The 27,039-nt window shown below is 46.8% G+C and overlaps 1 protein-coding gene across 1 annotated transcript in view; it reads right to left on the bottom strand.

The window, feature by feature from the left end:
• The window catches only part of ADAMTS17 (ADAM metallopeptidase with thrombospondin type 1 motif 17), a 335,406-nt gene that overhangs the window by 112,526 nt on the left and 195,841 nt on the right, over positions 1-27,039 (bottom strand). The window contains exons 11-14 of the mRNA XM_039235081.1: positions 26,132-26,233; positions 24,932-25,077; positions 13,650-13,816; positions 5,573-5,700 (exon numbers count right to left, since the gene is read on the bottom strand). Of these exons, the coding sequence (XP_039091012.1) occupies positions 5,573-5,700; positions 13,650-13,816; positions 24,932-25,077; positions 26,132-26,233 (543 nt within the window). The remainder of the gene's footprint in view (positions 1-5,572; positions 5,701-13,649; positions 13,817-24,931; positions 25,078-26,131; positions 26,234-27,039) is intronic.

Here is a 27,039-nt window from a genome sequence, read left to right as displayed (position 1 = left end):
CTTGTTTTAATTTTAACTGAATGCTTTTAGGCCAGCATCACAGCCCCAAGCCTAGCATTTCCTGGGCTTCTGTGTTAGCCGGACCAACTGTTACTGTGCTTGTCTTAAAAAAAAATTTTTTTTTTAAATTTTACCTTTGTTTTATTAAACTACTCATAATTTCTTCAGAATAGATGCATGGAAAATAAAATTTCTGAGTTCTTCTGTGTCTCAAAATTACTTTATTTTGTCCACATGCTTGATTGATAATTTGGTTGTGGAGAATTCTATGTTTACCCCAATTTTCTGCCAGGGTCAGTTTCTCTGTTTGTTTTTCTTGGTCTTTCTTGTTCTTGCTGCTGGTTTTCTTCAAATAGCTGATGATTTCCGGTTGACCACTCGTATTTGAGGATGAGGTACAGAAATACGTCCCCTACAGAGACTGAAGGGGCTCCCTATTTGGGGGTGGGAGGTGTTGTGTGGCAGGCTTCTATTTGGGACTGGTGGGAGGAAAGCTGGGGTTCACCCCTAAACTCAGGAGGGTGAATGCTGTGCTCAAGTGCCAAGGTCACACATCTGCTCCAGTTGTCCTTGAACAGTTTCTCACACAACTTTGGAAAAGAGTGTCCTGATACTCTGCATTAAGCTCATTACCTAACGGCCCATTAAGCTCCAAGTGCAAGGGCCAGTCGTGGTCAGCCATGTGGTATGGCCCTTTGCCTTCTTTCAATTTTCAGCCCATGCCTCACTCCCACCCTCTGTCCCCAAGTCCCAGACTCCCCTGAGCATTCTGCTTTCTTTTCCATTTCGACTCTCTTGTTTCATTTCTGGCCTCTGCTGCTTTGTTCCTTCAATGAAACTTCCTTCCATTTCCAGCCTCCAGAAAGGGGTGGTGTCTTTCTTTTGTCAAAGGGCCTCTGCTTCTCTTCACCATCATGGTTGGTGCTATCCTGCTTTTACCATCGGTTTAGCAGAGTCCCAGGTGAGGATCCATCTGCCAGCTTAATCTGGGAGTTGTGATGGGATGTTAATCAGACAAAGGGGCTTCAGGGGATGACTCCTGACTTTTAGGCACTGCTGTCAGTAAAGGTTAGGCATCAAAAGTCACACACTTGAGAGATGTCAGCTGCAGGGTCATGACGTGAGGAGAAGCAGCAACCAGGAAGGAGTTGTTGAAATACAGGCCCAAGCACAAAGACCTGTTACATTCTCCTACATGCTTTACCTCCTTCTTTGCACAGGGGGACTCTGAGGCCAGAGTCTTAGAATTCTCCTCAATTCCACCAGTAAGTCTATTTGCCTAATAGACCACTGTACACAAAATGGAAGGCCAATAAACCCTGGACAGTGAAAACGGTCAATTGCAATGGGCTCCAGATTCCAGAATCACTGAAGTCCTAAGAGCAGGTGAGCCATCCACCCCTGTATCCACTCATTGCTTTTCTCTTTTCAGTATGGAATCAAAGGTTCTCCTCCAAGCCAGTGGCTGGGGAAACACACATAATTGGACACAGTCCCTCCACCAAGGAAGCTTATGGGACCTGAAAGTGTTTATCAAGCCCAGGATATGCATACAAGTTAGGATCTCAAGGAAGTGGGACCCTAACTGGATGCCTATTAGTGTAGCCGAGCTGGTGAGGCCTTAAAGAAGAGCCAAGTGCACCTGGTCTCACATTATCTTCAGATCTGCCCTTCACTTTGACTCATCCACTGAAGGTCAGTAACTCTGAGGTAAGTTGTACATTAGAAACGCATTAGCTTGATTGCTTTGCCTCCGCAGGTCGACAGTAGGAATTGCAAATGATGCAACTCCTGATTTATACAGACTTGCTGAAAAATAGACAATGTTTGTGTTTCTTTCCCCAACTCACTGCCACTTTTATGACTGCTGTTAAGTTTCATTTCAGCATGTTAAATAATTTGTGACTCACTGAAATGAAACTCCACTCAGTCCTCATAAAAGCAGAATAAAATGGTATTTCCATGTTTCATGCTCTGGTTTGAATCAGCCTGCTCCACAGAGCTTAGTTGGATCTGCTCAAAATGCCATTTGGGAGTCTCTCGTCCCCTCCGTTCTCTACCAGCTCGTCACTGTGCTTCTCAAAATTTCCCAGAACTCCTTCAGCCACCCTAAAATAGCAAAATTTATAGCTAAAGGGAACAGAGGAAAAAGCTAGTAAGTGAACCATGGCAGTATTTCTGTAAGTGCTGTCTTACATAAAATCTGGATGATTTCTACCTTTTATCCAATATAATTAGATAATAGTGTTGGTGAATAGGTACAGATCCTCTGCTCACTAAACTCCTGAGATTTTTTTTTATTACTATTCTCTTTAACCAATTTTCTTTGCCTTACTCATTTGCAAGTACCACAGGAATCCAGAATATTCTACTTTGGCAATTACTGTAACTAGGCATCGATACCGTACTTGTATTTAATTTCTCGTACTCTTATTTAAGTATGCTCAGCTTTGTTATAAAACTTCATTAACTCTGACTTTACTCGTTTGGATTCTTGCGATAACGGACTTCCCAAGGGGCTAAATTTAACCTTTATAGTTTCTCTCAGAGGAATAAGTGCTGTTAGAAAAATCACAGGTGGTATTTTTAACTTCCTTCAAAAAGTGAGTTGTTTCTCAGAGATTTGATCTCATGCAGTGCTTACGGGTGCATGCTCCCACCACCTACCAGGATGGTGGTCTTTCTGCTGGGACCAGTGGGCTGCCTGGAGGCAGCTGGCACCTGGGAACATCCATGCACAGGAGATGGCAGTTCTGAGAACTGACAGGTAGGGCAAGGCCCTGATGAACATGAGCCTGCCCACCTGCCACAGAGCATGGCGAGAGGGACCACCATCTGCACCTGTGTGCCCAAGTGCTTCCGCACTGAGGGATGGTGCTTGGTTAGTACTAGTCTCAGTTCAGCTGTAGGTAAATGTGATAAACATGATGGTGGTGGAGGCATTTCAAAGAGACTGGGGGAGAGGGGTTAGGGAAGGGGTGGCATCTGGGAATGGAAGGCAGGTGTACCCATGTTACTGCCATCACACCAAAGTGCGGAACAGGCTCTGGCTTGAAGGCTGCCAGATGACCACAGACTCGAGCCTAGTAGAGACCTTGCAAGGCTTCTCACCCAGGTTGTTCTGACTGAAAAATTGGGTATTTTGCTGTCACAGCCCAGGGAAGATTCCCTAACTGAAGAGCGTGCAGTAAGAACCAAGGTCACATGGGACACTTGGGGGGCTCTAGGTTGAGTGTCTGACTTCAGCTCAGGTCATGATCTCCTAATTCAGGAGTTCGAGGCCTGCTTTGGGCTCTGTGCTGACAGCTCGGAGCCTAGAGCCTGCTTCGGATTCTGTGTCTCCCTCTCTCTCTGTCTTTCCCCTGCTCGTGCTCTGCCTCTCTCTCTCAAAAATAAATAAACATTAAAAAAAAAAAAAGAACCAAGGTCACAGAAGGGACCCATTGGCACTGATCACTTAGAGCTGAAATCATGTCTGGCCACTTAATACCGACCCCACTGGCCAGAAAATTTCAGGATTCTTAGAAATGCCTGCATGTTGGCAAGAACATTGCAAAAGATGCTGGCAAGAGCCCAGAGGTGGCTCAGATGGTGCCGCTCTAAAGGGTACAAGTGCTTTTTACTTGGAAAATTGTTCCTAAAGAAATGTTCATTGTTGTGCTATAGGATGGTCCCTGGAAATGTGTTAGTTAGGAGGAAAAAATCCTCCACTTGACTTGATAGCAGGTTTATAGAGAAATGCCAGGAATTCCTCATTTTGGTGACAACGATAAGACCTATATTCACATCCCCAAAGACCCTGTACATTCTCCACGATTCCCCCACAACAACACTGTTACCCTGAGGGTCCAGCTCCATCAGCATCACAGCCTCCTTCCCCAGGAAGATGCCTTGCAGACTCTTGGGCACTTAGTGCCTGTCACTCATACATATCTGGATTTGATAACAAAGCTAGGTAGTGCCAAAGGGGTCTGGATATTGTCAAACTTTTTTTTCTGAAAAATTCCGTTTGGGGACTAGTTTGGACTTTTCAGGAAAAAAAACATCCACAAAGGTTAAAATGGCCGCAGGAATCACCCTAGAGGTTGTATCTGCGTGTCTCCCTGCTTTGCTCCCTTTTACTCTGTCTTCACTATTCATGAAAACCTTGCCCTTGGCCATGCTTGGGAAGCAGAGAGAACAAACAAGATGTGCTACCTTATGGGGTCAGTGGGTCCCAAGCCTGGAGGCAAGTTTCTAGTACATGTATACTTAGGGGGAATAGTAGTTTCTCTCCTCTGTGACCCCTGGGATTTACAATTTTCTAAATGCTTTTTAATATTTCCATGGAACTGGGCATCAGAGAATGGGGGTTGATGTTGCGAGATGTGGGCCCCCGAAGCATCAGTAGCCCCACGGCTCCTGAGATGGGGTTTCTCTTTTCCTAGCAAAATGAGAAGGCCCCTCAGAGCCCTTGGTCAGTGGACCCCTTGCTTATTAGTCTCATGCTGCAGCTGCTGGACAACGGAGGCCAAATAAGGAAGAGTGAAAACCAGAGGCAAGACCTGGTTTTCCTTTCTGTGCCAGAGGCCCAGCAATCCTGCTCCATCCGCCTGCTGAGGGCTCCAGGAGTCACTGCCTCCTCCGGCTCTCGAGGGGCTCACCTGCTGAGGTCATGGCTGAGGCAGCCTGGCCTCAACCACGAGGAGGCCACGTGTTTGTGGCTGAGGGCGAGGACTCTCTCTTGGCAGGTGCAGACCCAACTGAGTCAGCAGGAAATATGGCACACGGAGCATAATGGAAGGTGGCATTGTCTGAGTCATGGCCTTCAGGGCACCAGAAATACACAGCCTCTTGACCCCCTACCCCAATTCCAGCTGCTGTACACATCAGAAGGATGGCCATTTTGATGGACAAACAGGACTGTCATGCCAGGCCAGGGAGTGTTGCCTTGGGAGGGCCCAGCTTCAGGTGCGTCCCCAGCTCAGGCAGATTTAATGCAAGTGGAAGGTGATCTTCCATCCATCCTCTCTCCCTCCCTCTTTTCTTCTTCCTTTTGTCTTCTTAAATGTTACTTATCATTCTAATGAGTTGCAGACATCCAACACCAGGATGGCTTTGGGGACTCAATTACAGTGGGTGGAATGGTCCCTCAGAGCCAGCGTATTGAATTCCCAGCACATTCAATCCAGCTTATTGAACTCTCTGTGAAGGAATGTGCTTAGCTCGACAAGATCTTTTGTAGCCGCACAGAACACAGCTTGTCCAAAAACACATGCACATACATCTTCCAGTCTTACCTTAGCACACTACCTGTTCTCCCTTTGTTGGAATGACTAGTTATTTTAAGATTTTTGAGATTATGATGTTGCCACTACTCTTCCAGCCACCTCAACTCTTAGCTGGGCTGCAGGCAGCTCAGTCACTGCTGAGGGACAGAGGGGTCCCAGGCTGCAGGAGACAGTACCACGGGGACCTTCTGGAGAAAATCCGTTCCCCCCAATACCCTGGGGGCTTCTGCCCCTTCCTGAAACCTTCTGGAAGCCTCCCCCTCAGAGAAAGCCCCACCAAAGACACAAGGAAAACACATCACCTGGCACTTGCCGTGCACACAGAGGTCGGTCTCATAGGGCCCGCAGGGTGTGCCATCCAGGACCCTGTCGGCCACCAGCAGCGGGGACTCCTTCCCAAGGGGTGAGCAGTAGAGTTCACATGGTTTATCTGAGAAGGGAAAGGGGAAGGCAGACATTGATGTGGGAAGGGGTTTGTGGGCCGTGCAAAGGGCAGGTGCATATGGGCAGTGGCCCAAATGATGGGAGGTCAGCATGGAATAAAGGTCACAGGAACCTGGCAGATGCTCAGAGATATGGACCTGCCCCTTGGAACACTCAACACAACAAATGGAGAAAGACCCTCAGACACAGGTGAACGACACATGGGTGAGGATTCGGTGGGCTTTTAATTCACCTTATTCTTCCTTTTCTTTAAGGCATTAAAAATATTAGGTTGAAAAAAATTTTATTGTATGCTAACGCCTAAGTGAGCTGAATATATATGAAGGGTGAGAATAGAAGCATCTCTTACTGTGGGGGATTGAAAGGGGGAGAAGTTGAGCCCTGTGGGTAGGAGGGGGTGTGAGCCCCATGGATGTGTCTACAGCAGTAGCTTTTGCTAAAAGCTTTAGTGTTCCACTGGATATTGGATAAAAGCTGCAGGGCTGGGATATGTAGCAAGAAGGTTCTGGAAGAAACTGAGTGGGAGTAAAATATAAGAACATAGTGGCCTCTAGAACAACTTGGAAGGGTCATGTCAGAACCAAGGAAGCTCCTAGAATGTGACAAGCTCTCATTCCTTTGCCTAAACTGTTCCTTTTGCTTGGAGATCCCTCTCTGCACATAGCTTTCTGGAAGATTCCTATCACCTTAGAAGCTTCCACTCCAGATCTCTCTCCTCTCATGTCATCTCTGACATGGAATCTCCCTCTACATTCTGCTCATGCCTCCATTAAAGCCCTTAGCTATTATCCTATTGCCTTATTGTTGTTTGAGTAACTTCCATATACAAGGGGATTTTGTAGGAGTTCCATTGCTAAAAGTGTTTGAAAGGGATAGATATTGTTATCTTTGGATTTAAAAATCTTACAGAACTGGGAGTCCCTGGAGGACAAGGGACGGAGATTTTTTTCTCTTGTCCCTAGGCCAGGCCCAGGATCTAACTCACAGGCAAATATTTTAATCTTTCCATATAAACTTTAGAATCAGTTTTTCAATATCCATAAAATAACTTCCTGGGGTTTTGATTGGGACTGCATTGAATCTATAGATCAAATTGACAAGATCAACTGACATCATGACAATATTGATTCTTCCTATCTATGAACATGAAACCTTCTCCCATTTAACTTTTTAATTCATTCTTCAGAGTTTTTCTCATATAGATCTCACACATATTTTGTCAGATTTATACCTAAATAATTCATTTCTTGGGTGCTCATGTAAATGGTATTGTGTTTTAAATTTCAAATTCCATTTGCTCATTGCTGGTTTACAGGAAAGTGAGTGATTTTTATACATTTACCTTATATCTTGCAACCTCGCTATAATCATTTACTATTTCCAGGAGGGTTTTTTTTTTCTTCAGTTTTGTTTTTTGTTGTTGATTCTTTTGGATTTTATACATAGATGATGATGTCATCTGCAAACAAAGGTAGTTTTATTTTTCCTTTCCCGATTTGTGTATTTTTCATTTCCTTTTCTTGTCTTATTGCATCTGCAAGGATTACCAGCACGATGTTGAAAAGGAGTGGTGAAAAAGAAAATCCTTGCCTTGTTCTTGATCTTAACAGAAAAACGTCAAACCTAGTTTTTAATAAATGAATGGATTTTATTCTTCTGTATGTAACTGAGAAAGAGGAATGCACCCTTCTCTATCACCTAATTCTAATGGTGTTTCTATGATTATTTTGCAAAGAAACCTCCAGAGAAAGAAACACCAACACGTGTGTGCTGCCTCTGTCAGGCCCTTTGTTTCCACCATGATCTTTCCCCTACTGGGTCCTTCTACCAGTCTCAAGTGAGCAAGGGCAGGGGTAGAAAATGGCTTCTGGAGTTGACTTGGCCCCAGAAGACCCTGGCATTCCAGCTGGACAGTTCTTGTCAGAGCAGATGTGCTGTCTCACCCAGGCTCTGCGGCTTTCATGACTGAATGACATTCACTAAACCACCAACATTTTCAGCAGCTTTCCATAGCTCCTCTCCCATGGAGCTCTGCTGACCAACATGCCCAGTGGGATGTCTTGTCTTATAACACTAGAAAGAAGCTATGGGGGTTCAATAGAAATGTTCAGCTGTTCGTTCCAGTTAGTTGTGGAGGTGGGGGGAAACTGCTGTGAAGAGTAGCTTCCCAGGAAAGTAATTATGTTTCAATGTTCATTCATCCAAAAAACAGGAATTGAGCCCTTCCACCATACAAGGCACTCTTTTGGCACTGTGGGGAAAGAAAGATGAGTAGTGTATGCTTTTCAAGGCCCTGGTGGTCTAATGGTAAGTATACAGCAAATCCCAGAGGCAGACTATGAAAAGTCCCATGAAATGGGCCTGAATGTCAGAGAACCGGGCATTAAATGGAAGGAATCGCTCATTTCCCAGCTACCAGACTAGAGGCAGTTGTCCCTCCATTTAGATGGAATGATCCAGGAAGGCAGCCAGTGGAAAGATAGGGGAGACTAAAATGTAAACAGAGATTGGGTTCTAGGAGGCTCTTCTGACAAAATTTTTGAGGTGCTCTTTGGGACCCTGAGGTTTCCTGTGAGCACCTTGGGGAATGACTGGGAGAATGCAGCACCACGGTCCCCAGTCTGAGTTGATGGGTATATCTTCTTCACATCCTAGGTAGGCTTCCTCTGTTTCATTATAAGGAAGGAAGGATCCCCTGATCCAATCAGTCTGAAAACTATGTATTCTAATTACATTTAAACTGCCTCAATACTTGGAATAACTGAGCTTTGAAGTGATATTTTACAATAGCAGTAATAATGGTGATGATGTTGATAAAATCATAAATAACATTAGTTATATTCTGTATACAAGGCAGCATGCTAAGTAGTACCTGTGCAGCATTTCAGGTGGGCACTGTCATCGCTCCATCTTATAGATGAGCATGTCAAGCTCAGGGAAAGTACATGGCTACCCAGAGTCCCTTGCTTGGCAGGGCCAGAACTGAGCCTCTTTGTGCCAGCCTAGTTTTCTTTCTGACACTGGGGGTCAAAAGTACCAAGAGACAAAATGGTGTTACTGAAAACAAACCACTAGTTTCACAAATGTTTCTGGATTCTGAATGTACTCTGATCTGAGCAGAAATCAGATGGAAATGGGATTTGGATGAAAAAGTAGAGGGTCTTTTGAGGCAAGTTAGAAAGACCAGGCTTGGAGGGGTGAAGATTTTTGGGGGGCTCTTTGGTGTAAACATCAGGAAAGTAGAGATTCTCTAAAGTGGGGGGCTCAACCTCAAATGGAGGGATTTTAGCCATGACTCCAGGCAAGAAAGTAGACTCAAATCCATCTGCAATGGACTCTCCCACCTGCAGACACTGTCCTCTTTGGCTTGGGAAGTCTGGGGGCACCCAGACTCCAGAACAGAATCCATACACAACACTTCCTTCCTTTGCTTAGGCTGAAACTCCATTCGTCCATCTCCTTTTCTGAAGTCTGTGCTCAGAATTTAGGGTACCGCACAACTCTAGGAAGGTGTAGTACTACCTTCCAAAGGGACTCAGGATAATCTATAAAACTTGAGGAGGAGCCCCTCAAAATTCTCTGAATATTCCCCTTGGATGGGCAATTAATCTTGGGATAAATGAGGTGCTGTGATTCTGCTCTGGGCACAGTATCTTACATTCTTAGTAGTACAGAAGGAGGTCAAATCCTAACGGTTATACAACCACACACTCCAAGGAAAGAAGTTTGGAGTGTCCCTCTTGGCTGATATGTGCCAAGATGAATTCTGATTGAGCCTAGACTGTCTGGTGTGGGTCTGGGTCTCTTACTTGCCCACTTGTCTCCAGGACTTATGTTTAGATGTGGAAACCACAAACAGGGCAGGGGAGATGAGCTCAGGGCCTTGAGAGCCACATGATCCTATCTGCTTAGTGGATGCCTAGAGGATTCCCCCTCGTGCTCCATGGTAAAGAGGACACTTGTGGCTCCTGGCATTCTTGCTGGTCTCTGCCAGTGGTTACAAGGTCTTACTAAGGTGGAGACCACACTGAATTTTGAGGCCACCACAAGTGCTCATTCCAGCTCTGGCTGGCTATCTTGGGGGGACACATGCTGAAGAGGCCGCTTTGTCCCCTGTCCCCAAAGCTGCCCACCATGACCCCAAAGCCAGGCCTTGGCTGATTGGACCAGAAGCAACCACTGGACTGTAGCTGTACCAATCAGTTCTTTCTCTCCCCCACAACCTCATGGCCACACCTCAACTGACTGGACTAAGTGTAGCCACCTGACCACAGGTGGACCAATCAGAGTCTCTCTCTTGAAAAAATCAGAATTAAAATTTAGATACAGAACGGCTGTGTCTGTTCATGATTGATGGGCCTGAAAGAAGTCTATACTCCCTTATACATAATTCAGAATTCCAAAAAGCTCTGGAAACTGCAAGCATTTTCATATATTCATGGCAAACACACTTGGCAGCAAATTAGGCTTGAGTGACATGAGGCTGTCGGTAGTGTTCAGTATCCTTATCAGGGACTGTTCATGGGTTACTCGGTGGAGGCATCATGTGCTTCCCTGGGCCCTGCAGGGAGTATTGAGTAAAATGTGGTTGATGCATTATTGTTACCTAACACCAAAAATGCTTTGGCCACATCTGGCCCCAAGAGGTTCGGATAAAGGATGAAGATGTACATGAAAGGTACTGTGGGTGACCCATCAGCCTCCATGTGGACAGATCATGAGAAAGCCAGTCTGCAGGGGGGTGGGGGGGGCAGGAGGAAATGACGCACAAACATAAGTTGTGGTGGCATGGAGAGAGAGTTCTGATATTTTCAGAGGCCCTGACCTCAGACCCTCATTTGGGCCCTTGGGATCTGAGACATCCTTCGTCTTTGCCACAACTTTCTCTTTTTCATTAAGCAACTCCAGTCAGCTTGGCCAAACTGGGGTCAGGGAGTCCTCAACCATCATCTGCTCCAGCCTTTGGAAGGCTCGGGCCCAGAGGGGGTTCTGCCATGCCGGGGAGGCGCTGGGAATGCACCTCCATGTCCAGACATGGCCTTTGCCAAGCCCTCCAACACTTCAGTGAGCATGGGGCCTGCTGGCTTCGGCAGGAAGGACTGAACTCTTGAAGGCTTCTACTTAAACGAGATTCCACGGAGAAAGCAGAAATGGGGTGAGTCTGGCAACAGGGCATCTCTATGGGTTTCTGTCTAAAGGCTTTCCCACTCAGAACTATTTTCTAAGGAGAGCCTTTGTCTTCTTTTGGAGGTGGTATGGATTTGTGGTCCTGAGCCCTCTCTTGGAAAATCTACCTCTGTAAGAATTCTTTTTTTCTTTTTTTTTTTCAACAGGAGAAAAAAGAAAAAATATAGCTTCCCCTTTCTTGAACCGTGCGTCACTCGCCAAAGAATTCCGCAGTGATAGCAATGCTATGAATAGGGCAGTCATAATGGGCTTCGAGAGAGCCCAGAGCCCGACCACAGGAATCGTTCCCATCACGGCTGAGCTAGAATTGGGCCTTTTATAAGCTGGTTTTTGAGAGGAACGCACTTCTAATCTGTATTCTCCCCCCTGCCCTCTGAATTGGCCATTTATTATTTTGTTTTCATCCTTGTGAAATGCTCCTTTCAAAAATGCTGGCTTCTGTTTATATTTGAGAGGGAAATGAAACCAAATATGAGACAAGTCATGACAATTCCACCCCGGAGAAGGAGGTGTCAAGCTACCCTTGCAAAGCCCTGAACTTGGGGTCTCCTCTTCAAAGACAAAATGCATACTGCCCGCTAGCTGTCCTTATCAAATACAGAGGCACTTTTCAGATCAAAGGTGGTAGCACTCTGGCTGTAATGACTGACTGTTTTGGTAGAGGGACATGAAAAGTGAGTGGGCAAGACTACCTTCTGAACCCGGTAAGCTTCCCCAAATCACTGCCCTGAGAAGCTTCTTTGGAGGGCGGATCCGGGGCAGACATCAGTTTCAGCCACTGTGATGATAAGGGAACTGAGGAGCTCAGCAATCCAAAAGTGGTTACAAGTAAAATAGAAGCTTAATCTGGACTTGGAGAAATCTGTGGAAAACCAGCCATTTCAGTGGGATTTCTGCATCGAATAAAGGAGCAGGAGAGCTGAAAGCTGAAGCAGACCAAGGAAAGAATAACAATTCTGTGCACATAGCTGAGTGGAAAGGGGTGAGTCCTCTCTTAGATCTGATGTCTTCTTGCTCCTGACAGGGAGGAGAGGACACGACTGAGGGCCTGAAGGGTCTTTACCCCACAGGCCGGGATGGCTGATGGTTTGGAAACAGGGCTGCTCTGCATCAGAACCAACCACGGTTTCGGAAACAGCTTCTGCATGGGGCTTGCTCCCTCCGGATAAGAAGCCTGAATGTGATCGTGACATGTGGAAGCCTCCTGTGTCTTCCCGCAGCAGAGGAATGGCCCGGCAGAGAGAAGGGAGGATCCTGGGTAAGGCCTGCCTCCAGCTGCACATGTTCCTTTTAGCAGGGCGAGTCTCCTCTCTCCCCGGTCTGCATAAAAAGCTGAGGGTACAGAGGCTGCTCTTCTCTTGAAGTCTTGGTCAGGTGATAGTCCACCTACAATCACACAACTCCAAATAGTGGTGTTCTTTTTTAAAAAGGAAAAGGTCTGGGGGAGCTCCCCGATGCCTTCAAATGAGCCCACAGCCAAGCAGGTCAGTATTATCTGCTATGATTTAGAGAATCTCATGTAAGCTGGTGGGTCAGGTTGCTGGGCTAAAAGCGGCAGGTCTGAGGCTATTACTCCCTGTGATGCCTGGGTCTACCCCTGCACAGCGAGGTACACTTGACCCTGTAAGAACAGACTGCAGCATGTAGATTTCAGAAGTTCTTTAAACCACAAAGAAGAAACCTAAGACCTGGCACAGGAACTTCGTTCTCCTGCAGAAAACTTTAGAGACTCCGTTACTGCAGTTCTTATTAAAGCCTCTTCACTCAACACTTCTGAAGTCATGCTCTCTGTCTTATTCGAGTATCGGAAGCCAGATGATAGCTGGTCATTTTCTGAGTCAGCTCCTCCGGAACTGGGGTCCCTAACAGCTTCTTATCAGATAGGGCCCATGACCTGTAAGGTCTCATCTCTGCATGGCTCATTTTGCATATTAATTGAGATGACGTATGCAGAGCTAACCTGTGCCTGGCATATGGTGTGCTCAGCAAATAGGACCGTATTGTCATCATTACAATAGTCATATCTCCAGGAGACAAAAGTATAAAAAACCCTGAACTAGGCCATGGCCACAGGAGGGTGTGGGGAGGAGGTAGTTTTATCAACAATAAATAGACATCACAAATCCTACAGACAAGATGTGGCCCCTAGAATTTTATCAGCCACTGGAAATGTCTGCAGTGGCTCATGGGGCCGCCTCCCTTGAGTTGGGAGAAAGCTCTTGGACGGAAAACGTGACTTGTGCCATCATCGTCTTCAGCGACCTGTAAACTGGCCTCCAAACTTTTTTTTTTTTCCAAACACTCTAGTCAAGGAGTAAAAGCCAACCCCAGAATGAACTGAGCAAAGAAATGCAAGAAGCATCGACACCGGAAGGGGCAGACACAGAGACCCACCGTCCTGTCCCTGCAGAGCCTCGCTCTCCTCAAAGCTGGCCCCGGGCCTCTCGGCACATGGCACTGCGAGGCAGGCTGCCAGCACACCCGCCTCACTGCAAATGGGGGTGCAGGACGATTCTGGGCTACTGCCCGCCTTACAGCTGCTTTTAAGAAATCTCCCAGGGCTGGGTCATCCAAGTTCAACCCCACTGCTGGAGAAGCAGGCCCACTGCTGCCTGGGGTAGCAGGACTAGAGTGTCCTGTTGGATAGATTGCTGGGAAGGGGGAGCCCTGTGGGTTTTCCTAGGAGGTGTTTACATTCTTGGAGGAGAAAGGGGGAGCACTGTGAAAGGATGTGCCATATGCCTTTACCATCAACCACTACTGCTGTCAGCAGGCCCTTCTTCTTGCTGCTGAGCCGGTCATGCGTCTGGCACTGCTGGTCCCGGAAGCTGGGCAGGCCCTTGGGGCAGGGCAGGTTCTCGCAGACGGCGTGCTCCACACTGGCACCCAGGCAGTGCGTGCCCCCAGGCCCTGGGCTGGAAGGAAGAGATCCGTCCGCGTTAACCAGACAGTGCTGCAGAAACAGCAGGGGTGTTCGGATTTTGCCTCTCTTGCCAAGAGGGGGAGGGGCCAGGCAAAGTGTCCAAAGCAACCTCCCTCTGCTCTTACACACTGTATCTCGGCCATCCCAGCCCCATGCTGACCGCACGTTTAAGTGAGCCATCGGAAAAATGCATCCAAGAACTGTAAATCAGGGTCATCTGGAAATAGGATATTGTGAGTATCAGTTCGGCAAGATCCACAAATTGTGTCTTTCATCTGAACTTAAAACTTGGCCCTCTGTAATTCTGAAAACCCCAAGGGGAATTTTTAGTGTGTGGGTTTCTTGGTTTTTTATTTTTATTTTTATTTTTTTATAAAAGAAAGACTTTTAAATGGCTCCTACATACATTCTGGAGGTCGCCAAGTTTCAGGATGAGTAAATAGCTCTCCTTAACTTTATAATAAAAAGAATAAAAATGATTAAGTAACTTGTTCATGGGCTTTGCGTGGAGACTGGTCAGATCCGGCTCTGCAACCTTTACTTGGGCGAGCATGAGACCAAATGTGGTCAATAACATGGTGTGGGTCCCAGCTCTGTGCTTAGATTGGGGTTCTAAGCAGTTCTGGAGACTCAGCTGTGTTCTCTGACCAAGCCCATGTGTGTGAGGGGCACTGATGAGGAGGAACACGACACTGGTCTAGTGGGCTGAAACGTGGCTCTGCCCAGCTCTTCCACGAGGCCCCAAGGTGTCCCCATCAGACTCTGACCTGAGCAACCTCAGTGGTTGCCTTCATTTCCATGATGCTGAAATCACCATGATGGAGTACAATTGTTTTCTCCCTGTACTTTTATTGAAATTCAGCATTCAAGAGAAAAGAACACAAATCACAACTGTTTTTGCTCAATGGCTTTTCACAAATTGCATATACCTGTTGGCAAGACATTTTTGACACATTAACCATTTCATATTAAGTGTTTCTTTTCCTCCCTTTGCCATTCCTTGTATTCAGACAACTGGAGGCCACCCTGTGATCACATTAGGGGAGAGATATCACAGCAGAAGTCCTTAGGCTTTTGTGTCACAAAAGTCTACACCAGGGGTCCAGAAACGTTTTTGGCAAAGGGCCAGATGGTGAATATTTCTGGCCATGGCGTCTCTGTTGGAACTATTCAACTCTGCCACTGTAGCAAAAAAGCAGCCAGAGATGATGCATAAGCAAAAGGGCATAACTACATGCCAATAAAACTTTATTTAGAAAACCAGGTGATGAACCAGATTTGGTCCATGGGCCATTGTTTTTCAGCTCTCTGTCTACATAAATGTGTTGGAGAAAATGTCTGGAGTGGGAAGAAAGGCTCCCATCATATCTCTATGACCATCTCATATACACCAGACAACATTTCTCTCACCTGAGCGTGGTGGCAGCCTTGCGAGATTATACACACTGGTGGACCTAGAGAGGGGCCTTGAGTTCTGATCTCCAAGTTAGGAAATAGCAAAACCTCTCTAAGGTTTATGGGATTTGAGAACAGAGGGGCCTTTTATTCTTCTTCCATCCCAGAGCACCAGGAAGGAAGCTGGATCTCAGAGAAATGGTTGCATGGCATAGACAGAGTCTCAGACAGCCTCCCTAAGAACCTAGGGCCTGAATGCCAAGTGTGGACAGATGAATGGATTCCTGTACCACAAAGCACAGCGTGGAAGAAACAGAGAGGGGAAAAGCCATCTGGACCAGCAGGAGGGACATCTTCTCTGCAATAGGGAAGTTCCCACAGCTGGGACCAGAGAAGGGATGGGGAAGGCAGCAGATGCTGTACAGTGAGAAGTTCTGGGCTGAATTGTGCCCATCCTAAAATCATATGCTGACGTCCTAATCCCAGTGCCTCAGAATGTGGTCTTATTTAAAAATAGGACCACTGCAGACGTCATTAATTAAGATGAGATCATTCCAAAGCAGGGTGAGCTCCTAATCCAACAGGACTAGTATGGTTATAAAAAGGGGAGATGTAGAGATTGAAACACAGAGGGAGAGCACTAGGCAGAGATGAAGACAGAAATCAGAGTGATGTTTCTATACCCTAAGGAATGACAAAGATCACCAGCAAGCCACTAGAAGTTAGGAGAGGGGCAAGGAACACATTCTCCTTCACAGCCTTCTGAAAGAACCAATCCTTCTGAGACCTTGATCTTGGGCTCTGGCCTCCAGAACTAGAAGAGAAGAAAACTTGTGTTGTTTATGCCACCCAGTTAATAAGCAGTTTGTCTTGGCAGCCCTTTGAGGACAAATATACCAGACGGTATAAGGATCAGATGCATCCTCACTGAATTTAGTTGCAGACTCAGGGAAAATGGGCCCAAAACTCCTGAAGTGATTAGGAATCCAACATGGACTAGAATGGAGCTCAACAATACAAATTAAAAAATCAAATGCAAATACAAAAATTGGCTTCTAGAAAAATAAAGAAAGCTATGTTTTCCTACACACTTTAGGGTGTGAGCTGAGATCTGTGCACATCATGTAATTACCTTCCTGAGCTGTCACTGAGCTTTACTTTAGCTTCCATTGTACCAACCTCTGTGAATTGTTTTTTCCAGATTTGCAACTGACTGACCCTCCTAAACCAACTACCTTTACGGGCTCGGCAAGTAGCAGGTGGGTGGAGAGATTACACAGGACAAGGAAACTCCTTGATCCAGCAGAAAGTGGGCCTGGCAGGGGTAGCCCATGGGATACGTCATGTGCCTCAGGGTACTTTCCTCCTGAACTCTGTTTATCTTGTTTTTTCTCCCTATCCCTTCTCCCATGGGCAAGTCCCCTTTCAGCCCCCGTCTAGCTCACTGTCCCATCTTCTCTACCCTCCACCCTGAACTCTCTATCCTTGAGGCCACCTCCAACCTGCAACCTCTTTTCATCTTCTACCTGGAGCCTCTCCTGACCCTGCTTCATTCTCTGCTATGTTGCTTATTGTCAACCTTGTGAAATGGTGGGCTAGATTATCATCTTCCTCCTATTTTTCTGTACCTTCTAGCAGAGAAATTTGCACAGGCTAGTCTTTAACAAAACAGTAGTTAGACTGAGTTGAACTATATTACTGAACTTGATCTTAAAATGACCAAAAGAGAGGGGTGCCTGGGTGGCTCAGTCAGTTAAATGTCCTACTTAGGCCCAGGTCATGATCTTGTGGTTTGTGAGTTTGAGCCCCATGTCAAGCTCTGTGCTGACAACTCAGAGCCTGGAGCCTGCTTTGGATTGTGTGTCTTCCTCTCATGCTCTGTCTCTCTCTGCCACTCTCTCTCTCTCAAAAACAAAAGTAAACATTAAAAAAAAGAAAATTTTTAAAAGATGACCAAAAGAGAGAGCAAAGTCAGGAAGATGGTAGAGTAGGAAGCACCAGGAATCGATCTCTTCACTGAGATAATTATATTGGCAAAAACTTTTTGAAGTGACTATTTTGAAAGTCTGGAGTCTATTTGAAACTGTGTGGCCTCCTGGAAAAAAGTTTGGCTGGTAAGCTGTGGTGAATTTAGATAAATTTCAGCCTTTATTGTGGTAGTGGCTATCTGTCCTCCACACTCCTGACCCATGGCAGGCAGCTGTGCCTGTATTCCTGGTGTGGCCGGCTAGAGCCAGAGTAGACAATAAAAACCTTATTCTCCAAGTACTGGGGTTCTGTGCTCTGTTCAGTACTACTTTTGATTTCTGAGGTGTGGGGACAGAGAGTGGCCACCATTGTTGCAACTCCTCTGAGCTGAAGTGACTTCCAGGGAATTTCAATGAGCAATATATTTCCCCCCCTCTTTTTCCCCTTTTGGGCATGAGATAATTAAGGATTAAGTCATTCAAAAGCAACTGCACATATGGGAAAATTTAGAAAGTCACCAAGTATGCTCAGGGAAAGATGAAGTTTCATTAAAGGCTTGAAAAGGCCTTATATTTTCACTTAAGGTTGATTCCTAGCATAGAGAAACTTTCTGACAACAAAGAAATAGCAAATCTTGGGAAGGGGAGAAGTTGATTATCAAGGCTACATTATAAGATTCAAATGCCCAGTTTTCAACAACAACAACAACAAAAAAATCACAAGGGATACAAAGGAAAAGTAAAGTCTGGCCAAATCAAAGGAACAAAATACATAAGCAGAAACTGCACCTGGGGAAACTCAGATGTTGGGCTTATTAAACAAAGACTTAAAACAACTGTCTTAAAAATGCTCAAAGTACTGAAGGAAGACATAAATAAAGACAGGAAAATGATGTATGAGAAAAACGAGAGTATCAGTAGAGATAGAAATGGTGTGAATTGGCACATAAGAAAAGATATCCAAATGGCAAACACAGATGCAAACAATGCTCAGCCTCATTACTTGGAAAGGAAATGCAAATGAAAACCTCAGGGAGATACCACTCTACACCCACCAGAAAGCCAACATAGGAAAGACTGACAATATGGAGCACTGGTGAGGCTGAGAGCAAGTGCAGGCTCACTGTGGATTTGGTAGGGCTGCTCTGAAAAACCACACCCTCATTCGGTCACATACACACACACTAGGAGGCAAAGATTCCTTCCCACTGCGTCAACATACACCTCCATGTGTGCCCAACACACACACTCAACTACAAGGGGCAGTACTGCAGCAGGAAGCACATTCTAGAATGGGTGTGCTTTTCTGTATGTTATGCCTTGATAAAGATGTTTAAAAATAAAGAAAAAAAATAAGGTAGAGAGGCTTTGGCAAGAAGCTGAAACTGTGGAGAAGAAGGTGAACCCCTGCAAGACAGGACTGTGGCTTGTTGGGACGGGGTCTGAAGTGCCTTGGGCAGACCCCAGCACAGAGCAGGGACAAAGCAAAGGGTCACTGAGATGAAGAAGATCACAAGGATCACAGGAACAGGATTTTCCTCAGGAGTGGGTCAACACAGAGAATCAGGGTAAGAGGAGGAGTGACACTCCGAGTGACACCTTTTACTTGTTTTGCTCTGTTCTACTCCATGAAGATTGTAAGATAAAGTCACAACAGTGATTCAGACCCACTCACCATCCGGAGACACAGATTGCTTAACGGACAGCCGGCAGCTCCAGATGTCAGGAGTAGGGCAGGCTGCTAATGCCCTTTCAGGGCAACAGACACCCCAGGTTTAAGGCCTCATTTGCAAGGTATCCAAGTAACACATGTAACTTAGGCTCAAGTGTAAAAGACTGAGATTTTTAAAAATCCATCCATGGGAACACCAGGTCACCAGCATGTTGAGAGCAGACACTTTGGAATCAAAAACCAATTAGAGGCATATAACTTCACTTCCTATCCCAGGGCTTCCTGCTGGGTCTTATGAGGCCAACTGCTTTCCTTCCAGATACTCACCGGGCAATGCCATGCGATGACCCCAGTGCATTCACCTTCTTGTCCTTCTCGTGCTCCGACAGAGCGAACTTTTCACACAAGACCAGCTGAGCCTTTTCTCCTGACCCTACTCTCCAGCCCTCCCCCTAAAACCCAAGCCTTGTGATGGGGTACCAGAATTCAAATTGGAGATGAACGTTCTGCCCTGCAGTCTCTTGGCAGAAACCACCACCAACAGCAACACAAAATTATGGCAGGAAGGGATGAGCCCAGGAAGCTGGATTAAAAACATGGATGGTCCCCAAAGCCTTGATGTCAGCTGGCAAGAAATACAAATTCCAAGAGCTGTAAAGACCAGGGCTAGAGAAAGAAAAAGGTGGGGTGGAGGAGCGGACTCCCTTGCCAGTATTTTTGGACAGTGACTAAACCAGCTGCAGAAGACAAGGAAGGAGCCAGGAATATAAAGTGAAGTGGGGAGGGTTGGGGGGGAGGGTAGGGAAAGGATGGTGGGAGCATTCCAAGCCCAAGATGTACATAGCAGTGAGATTCGGACATCCTTGGGAAATCTCAAGGCAGCGAGCCTGGTGATTTAAGGAGTGAGCCAGGCAGAGGATGTTGTTTTGGTCAGAGATTGGCTCCGGGGCCTCGATCAGCTGTGCTTTGTAACAATCACCACGTCAGGCCTCTGCCAAAGCAGGTTAACAACTGTTGCCTGGACTTCGTAAAAAGCTGTCTGCATCCTGCACCTCCGCCGGAAACACCTGGGGCTGCCGCTAAATCACCCACCCAAGACAGGGCACTTCTCTTCCCAGTTCACCTGGGGTGGTTCCCTGAAAGGGGAAGAAGCTTGTAGAAAACTACCTGAGAAAGAGCCTGTTGTTGCGATCCAGAAAGGGAAACAGAGCTACGCTGTCATACTGATAAAGGTTGGACAGGCTACAAGGCATACTAAGTATTACAGATGCAATGACATATTGTTTCTGTCACGTGGGGTAAACAAGGCTGGGCTACATTTTGGAGTTTGTTCTTGAGAGGTCCCTGAGCCTCCCTAGCTGTGGCCTACAACACTATGGGGCTGGGCAGGTGTGCGTGAAGGTGACCCTCATGTGTAGGGGAACCTGAACCCCACTTCTGGCTGTTCACAGCATCTAGGCCTCAGTGAGGTGAGACAGGACAAGAAAGCAGGTGTGGGGCTAGATGGTGATCTACCTTGTTGGCATAATAATTTACAATGACCTTTGTGTTTTGGGGGGAAAACAATATTAAGTGTGTGTTTTGGGGCAGTGGTAAAGCAGAGACTTCTGCATCCAAGTGATGAGATAGGGAATGCATGTCACACTGCTATAAGCATGGAAAGGAGGACGGTGCCCAGACAGGTGTGGCCTTCATGGAGCTCAGAGGCTGGGTGGGGAGGACAGAGTGAAAACAAGTGAGCAAGTACAGAAGGGTAACTACAAATTGTTATAATACCTGTAAAGTAGAAAAAGGTGCTGAGAGAGAGGGTAAAGCAGGCATCCTGTCTTGTGCAAGGTACTCAGGAAGGAGGCCTGAGAAGACATTTAGTTAGAGACCCAAGGAGAGACACAGGCAAGTTAGGGAGCAGGAAAGGAATACTGACAAACATTTGGAGCCTGGAGTGTTCTGAGTACAGAAAGGAGGCGGCAGTGAGTTGAATGGTGGCCCCTTACCCTCCAAGATAATCCTACCCAGAACCTTCAAATGTGACCTTAATTGGGAAAAGGGTCTTGGTTGATACAATTAAGGATCTCTTGGGGCACCTGGGTGGCTCAGTCAGTTGGGCATCTGACTTTGGCTCAGGTCATGATCTTCTGATTCATGAGTTTCAGCCCCACATTGGGCTCTGTGCTGACAGGCTGGAGCCTGGAGCCTGCTTTGGATTCTGTGTCTCCCTCTCAAAATAAATAAACATTAAAAAAAAAGATTTCTTAATCATGAGATCATCCTGAATTAGGGTGGATGCTAAATCCAACTACAGGTGTCCTTAGGAGAGAAGACACAACAAGAAGACCATGTGAAGACAGGCAGAGACCAGAGGCAAGTCTACAAGGGCAAAGAATGCCAAAGGGTGCTGGAAGCCACCAGAAGATGGCAAGAGGCATGGGTGGAATGAATTCTTCAGTTTCAAGAAGGAATCAATCCTGCCAATACGTTGATTTCAGACTTCTGGTTTCTAGAATGGGGAGAGGATAAATTTCTGTTAAGACACCAAGTCATGGTCAGTTATCACGGCAGCCTCATGAAACAAATACAGAGGCCATGGTCAAGAGTATGGGTTTTATTCTAAGTGCAGCAGGAAATGATTGAAATGGCTGAAGCAGGAAGAGATATAACTGGGCTTATGCTTAAGTGGGTCTCTCTGGCTCTATGTGGAAAAAGAATCTGGGGGACAGGGAGTACATGGGAAGCAGGAAGGCCAGTGCAAAAGGTCTGAAAGAACAATGGAGTCTTGCTCCTGGGTTCTAAACCAGCTGTGTGACCACAGGCAAGTTGCCTTACCTCTCCACCATTCAGTTTCTTCAGGGCTAAAAAGAATACCTCTCCTGGTAGAGCAGCATTACATGATTTACTCCAGGTAAATGCCTAAGAGGGAACGTGGCCCATGGTGTGGGCTTGCTGCATTTGCCATTCTTCTCACAAGAGGCCATGGAGGAGGAAGAGAGGGGACAAGACGACCACTCACAGACTCGGGCTTTGGACTGGGGTACTGTCACAGGGAGTGGTGCTATGAACTGTGGGGGAAGTGGGCGGGGAGGAGAGATCACAGTTGGGAAAGGATCAGGTCCAGGAGAAGACCAAGGGAAGTTGGCGGACGAGGCCTGTTAAGACCAAGAGAAGTTGGCGGGGACTTTTAAATCTGTTTTTTGCTTGTCACCATAAGCCTATTCCCTTTCTGGTCATTCTACCATTGCCTGCCCCACGGGATGCTGTTAGATGACAGAGATCAGACATAAAGACTTCCCTCTCAGGGATGTGTCAGCACCCATAACCATCCGATGTGCTGAGACTCACATACCCCTCAGCAGCCTGTTTGTGGTAGCCTGACAAATCCCCCCATTCCTCAATGATAAGACACAGGAAGAGGGTCAATGAGAGGTAAAGTCCATGACCATCTCTCTCTCGAGACCACTGAGTCTGGAGGGATGGGGTGAAGACCCAGCCCGTGAAATCCCACCGCAGGTCAGGCTAGGGAGGCACGTTAACTTGGCTTTCTGAACTAGGGGGTCTTTAGGAGTGGGTGGGCAGAAAGCGACTGGGATGGGAACAGTAGGTAAAGCCAAGGCACGGGGGTGCCTTTGCCAATATCATGCCAAGAAAGGAGTCAGGGACCTTAAAAGTTGTACCTAATGCATCTGTTCAGCACTTGATGACATCTTATTCTTGTAAGCGTTGTCCTTACCTGAATACAATCCAATTGTCAACCGTCTCGGGGCACAGAGTCTTTCTGGCATTTAAGGGTTCTGATATGCCCCTACTATGACATTCCTGGGTGACACCTGGTATGGAGTACAGTGCCAAAGGAGACCAATCCTTGGCTAGGGTACAGGAGCTCAAGATGCAAACGGGAAGCATCCATGACAGCTAACCCTTACAAACTGTGCCTTGCTCTTAACAAAGCCTTTCTGTGTAAATCAGCCTCCTCTGAGTGTGAGTTAGGGGGCAGAGCACACAGTCTCATCCCATCCCCATTCTTCCATTACTGCTAATATGGAGAGGGGACATATACTAAAGATAGACCATGTACTCTATATGCATGCCTATGTAGGAGTCCAGCTTCAGAGACACAGGTAATAGCCATCAGCTGCTATAGGGAGTGGCCCTGGGACTTGAAGCCTTCTCTGTTTTCACTTTGAAGTCCAGCTCTTCCCTCCATACTGTGCCAGCTTCCTTTAATGGTGGAACTCACGTCCAGAGGGGAGAAGGGGCTTCCTTGAGGTCACATGACCAACAACTAAGCAGGCCCAAATCTCCGCATCTGGATCCCAGATCCAGAGCTTTCCTCTCAGGGCCAGAGGTGGAACTATTTTAACTTCCTCACAGAACCACGACTAAACAGAAACCTCTGTTAATTTCTCACCATTTAGCTAAACAGGCTTTCTAACATCTACACATCTGTGATGGGTACTTTTAGGTGTCGACGTGACTAGCCACAGGGTGCGCAGGTGGAAGGTTATTTCTGGGTGTGGCTGTGAGGGTGTTTATGGATGAGGCTGGCATGCGGATCTGTGGACACAGTAATGTAGATGGCCCTCCCTAATGGGCATCATCCAGTCTCTTAAGGCTTGAATAGAACAAAAGGCAGAAGGATGAGGAATTTACACACAAACCCTGCTCCCCCTACCCCCACTAGGATGGCTCCTCTCATCTTCTCTTGCCCTCCTGCTGGGATTTACACCATCAGCTCCTGTGGTTCTCCAGCCTTCAGACCTTGACTGGATGACACCACCAGCTTTCCTGGGCTTCCGACTTGCAAATGGGAGCTCATGGGACCCCCTCAGCCTCCATAATGATATGAACCAAGTTCTCACTGAGAATCATACATATATTCGTTGATTCTGTTTCTCTGGAGGATCCCAGTATATAGCCTCCATGCTTTTAATTAAGAAGTCATTCCTGAAAGATTAAAGACCCACCTATTATTTTTCAGCCACTCTGCTAAATACTGGAAGGAAAAGTTTTAACAAGACACAGTATGTGATGCCAATTCTTATAGCACTACTAGGGGAGAAATAGTGTTCTTGACATTGACTAAACTGTGAGCATGTTTTCCTTTAATCAGGAAGTTCTTGACCTTGGCTGCCCATTGGGTTCACCTGGAGAGATTTAAAACCTCCAGTCCCTGGGTCCCATCCCCAGAATTTGTGAATTAATTGGTCTGAGCTACAGCCTGGGCTTCAGGATTTTTAAACACAGGAGGGATTTGCTCATTATTCATCAACACGACTTAATTGTGGATATGAAGCATTTCTGTTCAGTCATAATTTATAACTTGCTCATTTTCAAAGTGAATGTGATGAAGTTGATGGCACACAGGACATGACACAGACCCTTAAGAAATACTAAGAATGGGAAATTTCAGAGAAGAGAAACACCTGTGGGCAAGGAGTTGTTATAATTAAGCACAAAATCTACCCCTGAGTTTTCTGGAGCAAATGTACCAAGAACAAGAGGGGTCATGGTGTCATCTAGGTCAATAAAAGGAAGCCTATAAGATAAAAAAAACAAACCAAAACAAAACAAAAAAACCCAAAAAACTATTTTCTCTCAAACAGTTCTAAGACAACCCGTGAAAAGTATCTGGATGAAGGATGAACAGGACAGCTGAACTCACAGGTGCTTTGTGACTCATCAAAAAGCCAGATCAGCTAAGAGCCAGTCTAAAGGTGGGCGTCTCTTTCTGAAGGTCCCCAGGCTTCCCCAGAATGCCCCCTGACTGAGGAAGCCTGCAGGCTAGGGGAGAGTGTCACCCAGCTGTCTCAGGAAAGCTTTCTAGCAAGGTCCACACGAGGACTAAGGAGCCAGAACTCGTGGTATCCGTGTTCACAGAAAGAGCTCTGTCCAAGGGGAGGTGGCCTATGACACACACGCACAACACCCCTGCACCCTGGGGCCCTCGGAGGGACTTTGTCTTCCTCGAGCTCACATTCTCCGCAGGGGACAGCCCCTCCTTTGCCTAAGGCAGGAAGAGCTGAGGCTGGGGAACCCCAATGAAGGCAACCTGGAGAATGCCTGCTCAAAGGGAACTTACGGGGGGTTGTCACATTTCCTCTGCCGGAAGCGGGCTCCCGTCCCACACGTCCGGCTGCACATGCTCCACGTGCCCCAGGGGCTCCAGTCTCCGTCCACGTGCTCCGGGATGGGCGTCTTGCTCACACACTCCCCTGCGCGGCACCACTGAAACACAGCAGGGGGGCCACGGCCCCAGGGGCCCTCAGCGTGCAAGGATTGAACCTGCGCACTCCCCCCAGTAACTTGCGATTCCCACCACGTGACAAAACACCGTGCCGCCCCAAACCATCTTAACCGTCTTTTGGAATTCACCAGCGGACCGTAGGGGCTTGTGTGCTGGTTGGCCAGAGCAACCTTCCTTCCTCACCCAACGTGACACCTATGCACCTGCGGCGTTTGCAGTTTGCCCTCAAATTCCACGCGGAGTGTGCTCCGTTGGAGTTTTCGAAGTTCTCAGAAAAAGGATTTGTTCACATGGCTTGTGGAGAGACCTGAGCTCCTGCCGACTTTCCTGAATAGGAGTGCCTCTCTCTGGAAGGCTGTCTCCTGGCCCTGTGGTTTCGAACTTCAAAGCTGGGTCTGGTGCTTTGGAGAAGATACTGTAAGTTCCACATGGGGGAACCCTGGTTCCTAGGATAAGGGAAAGCCAAGCCTCTAAACTGGAAATTTCCCAACGTGTGTGGCACATCCGGGGCAGGAGAGGTGATTTTTGTGGTTCCCAATCACAGCATCTCATTCATTTCTTGCAGGAAGACTAAGGAGAAATCTGCCGCTGTTAGCCCTGAACACTTCTCTTCTCCAACACAAATCTCTTTGGTTAATGACGATAGGCCTATAGGCTCGCTCTCTCGTAACCTCCAGCTAGAACTGGATAACACGGTTCTCATAGAATTTACTTTATGATAGCCTTTCGTGTATGGCAAATGATCCTGTTTTTCTATGTGTGGTTTATTGATGTGAACGTTTTAAGTAAATTCACTTGTATGACAAAAAGAGTTGATTGAACAGAAATAGTAAGTGGTTCTTGTATCTTATCAGCAAAAAAGAGAGGTGATGTGGGTGCCCCTCTTTTCCCAGAGTGGGCTCCATGGGCATTTCTGGGGCAGCCCAGGGGGTGCTTCAGGTACTCCTGAGCACAGTACAGACCACTGCCCTTCAGGAGAGATGCCCAATGCCCAGGAGATGGGGCTGGGGGAGGGCAGTGGGAGGTGGGGGTTACCTTGTCTGCCCCACACTCAGTGCCGTCCAGGGGAGGGTCCAGCTTGGTCTTGCAGGACGTATCTCCTTCCACCAGGCACCACAGTCCAGCGCACATCAGATGCTGCTGACAAGGGAAGGAAGGTAACTGCCTAGAGCACTGCACACAGGTCACTACTGGGGGTGGAAGGTGGGGCCTGATGACAGGTTTGGATTGGGAATTTGAAACATGATGGGAAGGAGGGTCATGAGTCTGGATGTTAACAAATATATATACATGTGCATCATTCAACTGGTTCATTTTAACTCAACAAAATTCTGTGCCTTTATTCCCCATACTTGTCTCATGGGGATTCACTTCAGCAATTCTTGCATTAGCTATTGAGGGTTGAGGATTTGTCCAACGGATGGCGCAGGCTGGGAGCCATTAACAAACACATACCTTCCATTTAATGTAGGAAGGTACGAGGCAGATATCCATGGGTCAGACTGAGTGCAAGGGAAAGGAATCTCCCCATCCTCGCCTCATCAAGGAGGGCTTGCCGGAAGAGACAGCTTCGGAGCTGAGGCTGGAGGGGCCATTGTGCAGGCCCAGAATCAAGACCCCCCACGGGGTTAAAGGTTTTCCATTCTCCCTGTAGTCATCTGCTTTCTAGCTCTGCTGCGTTATGCCTAATTTCTTATAGTGTTTCACCTAAAGAATTTCTCAACATGCACAAATATACAATTAAAATAATTCTACTTAAGAATAGGCATTTGACCAAGGGATACAGAAATGCTGATGCATAGGAGCACATGTACCCCAATGTTCATAGCAGCACTCTCCACAATAGCTAAAACATGGAAAGAGCCTAAGTGTCCATCAACAGATGAATGGATCAAGAAGATGTGGTTTATCTATACCATGGAATACTACATGGCAATGAGAAA

Source organism: Hyaena hyaena, unplaced genomic scaffold (assembly GCF_003009895.1).
Source record: "Hyaena hyaena isolate Hyena2069 unplaced genomic scaffold, ASM300989v1 scaffold_95, whole genome shotgun sequence".
NCBI lineage: Eukaryota > Metazoa > Chordata > Mammalia > Carnivora > Hyaenidae > Hyaena > Hyaena hyaena.
The sequence above is the reverse complement of the archived record's forward strand: the minus strand, read 5'-3'. Positions and strand labels throughout refer to the sequence as shown.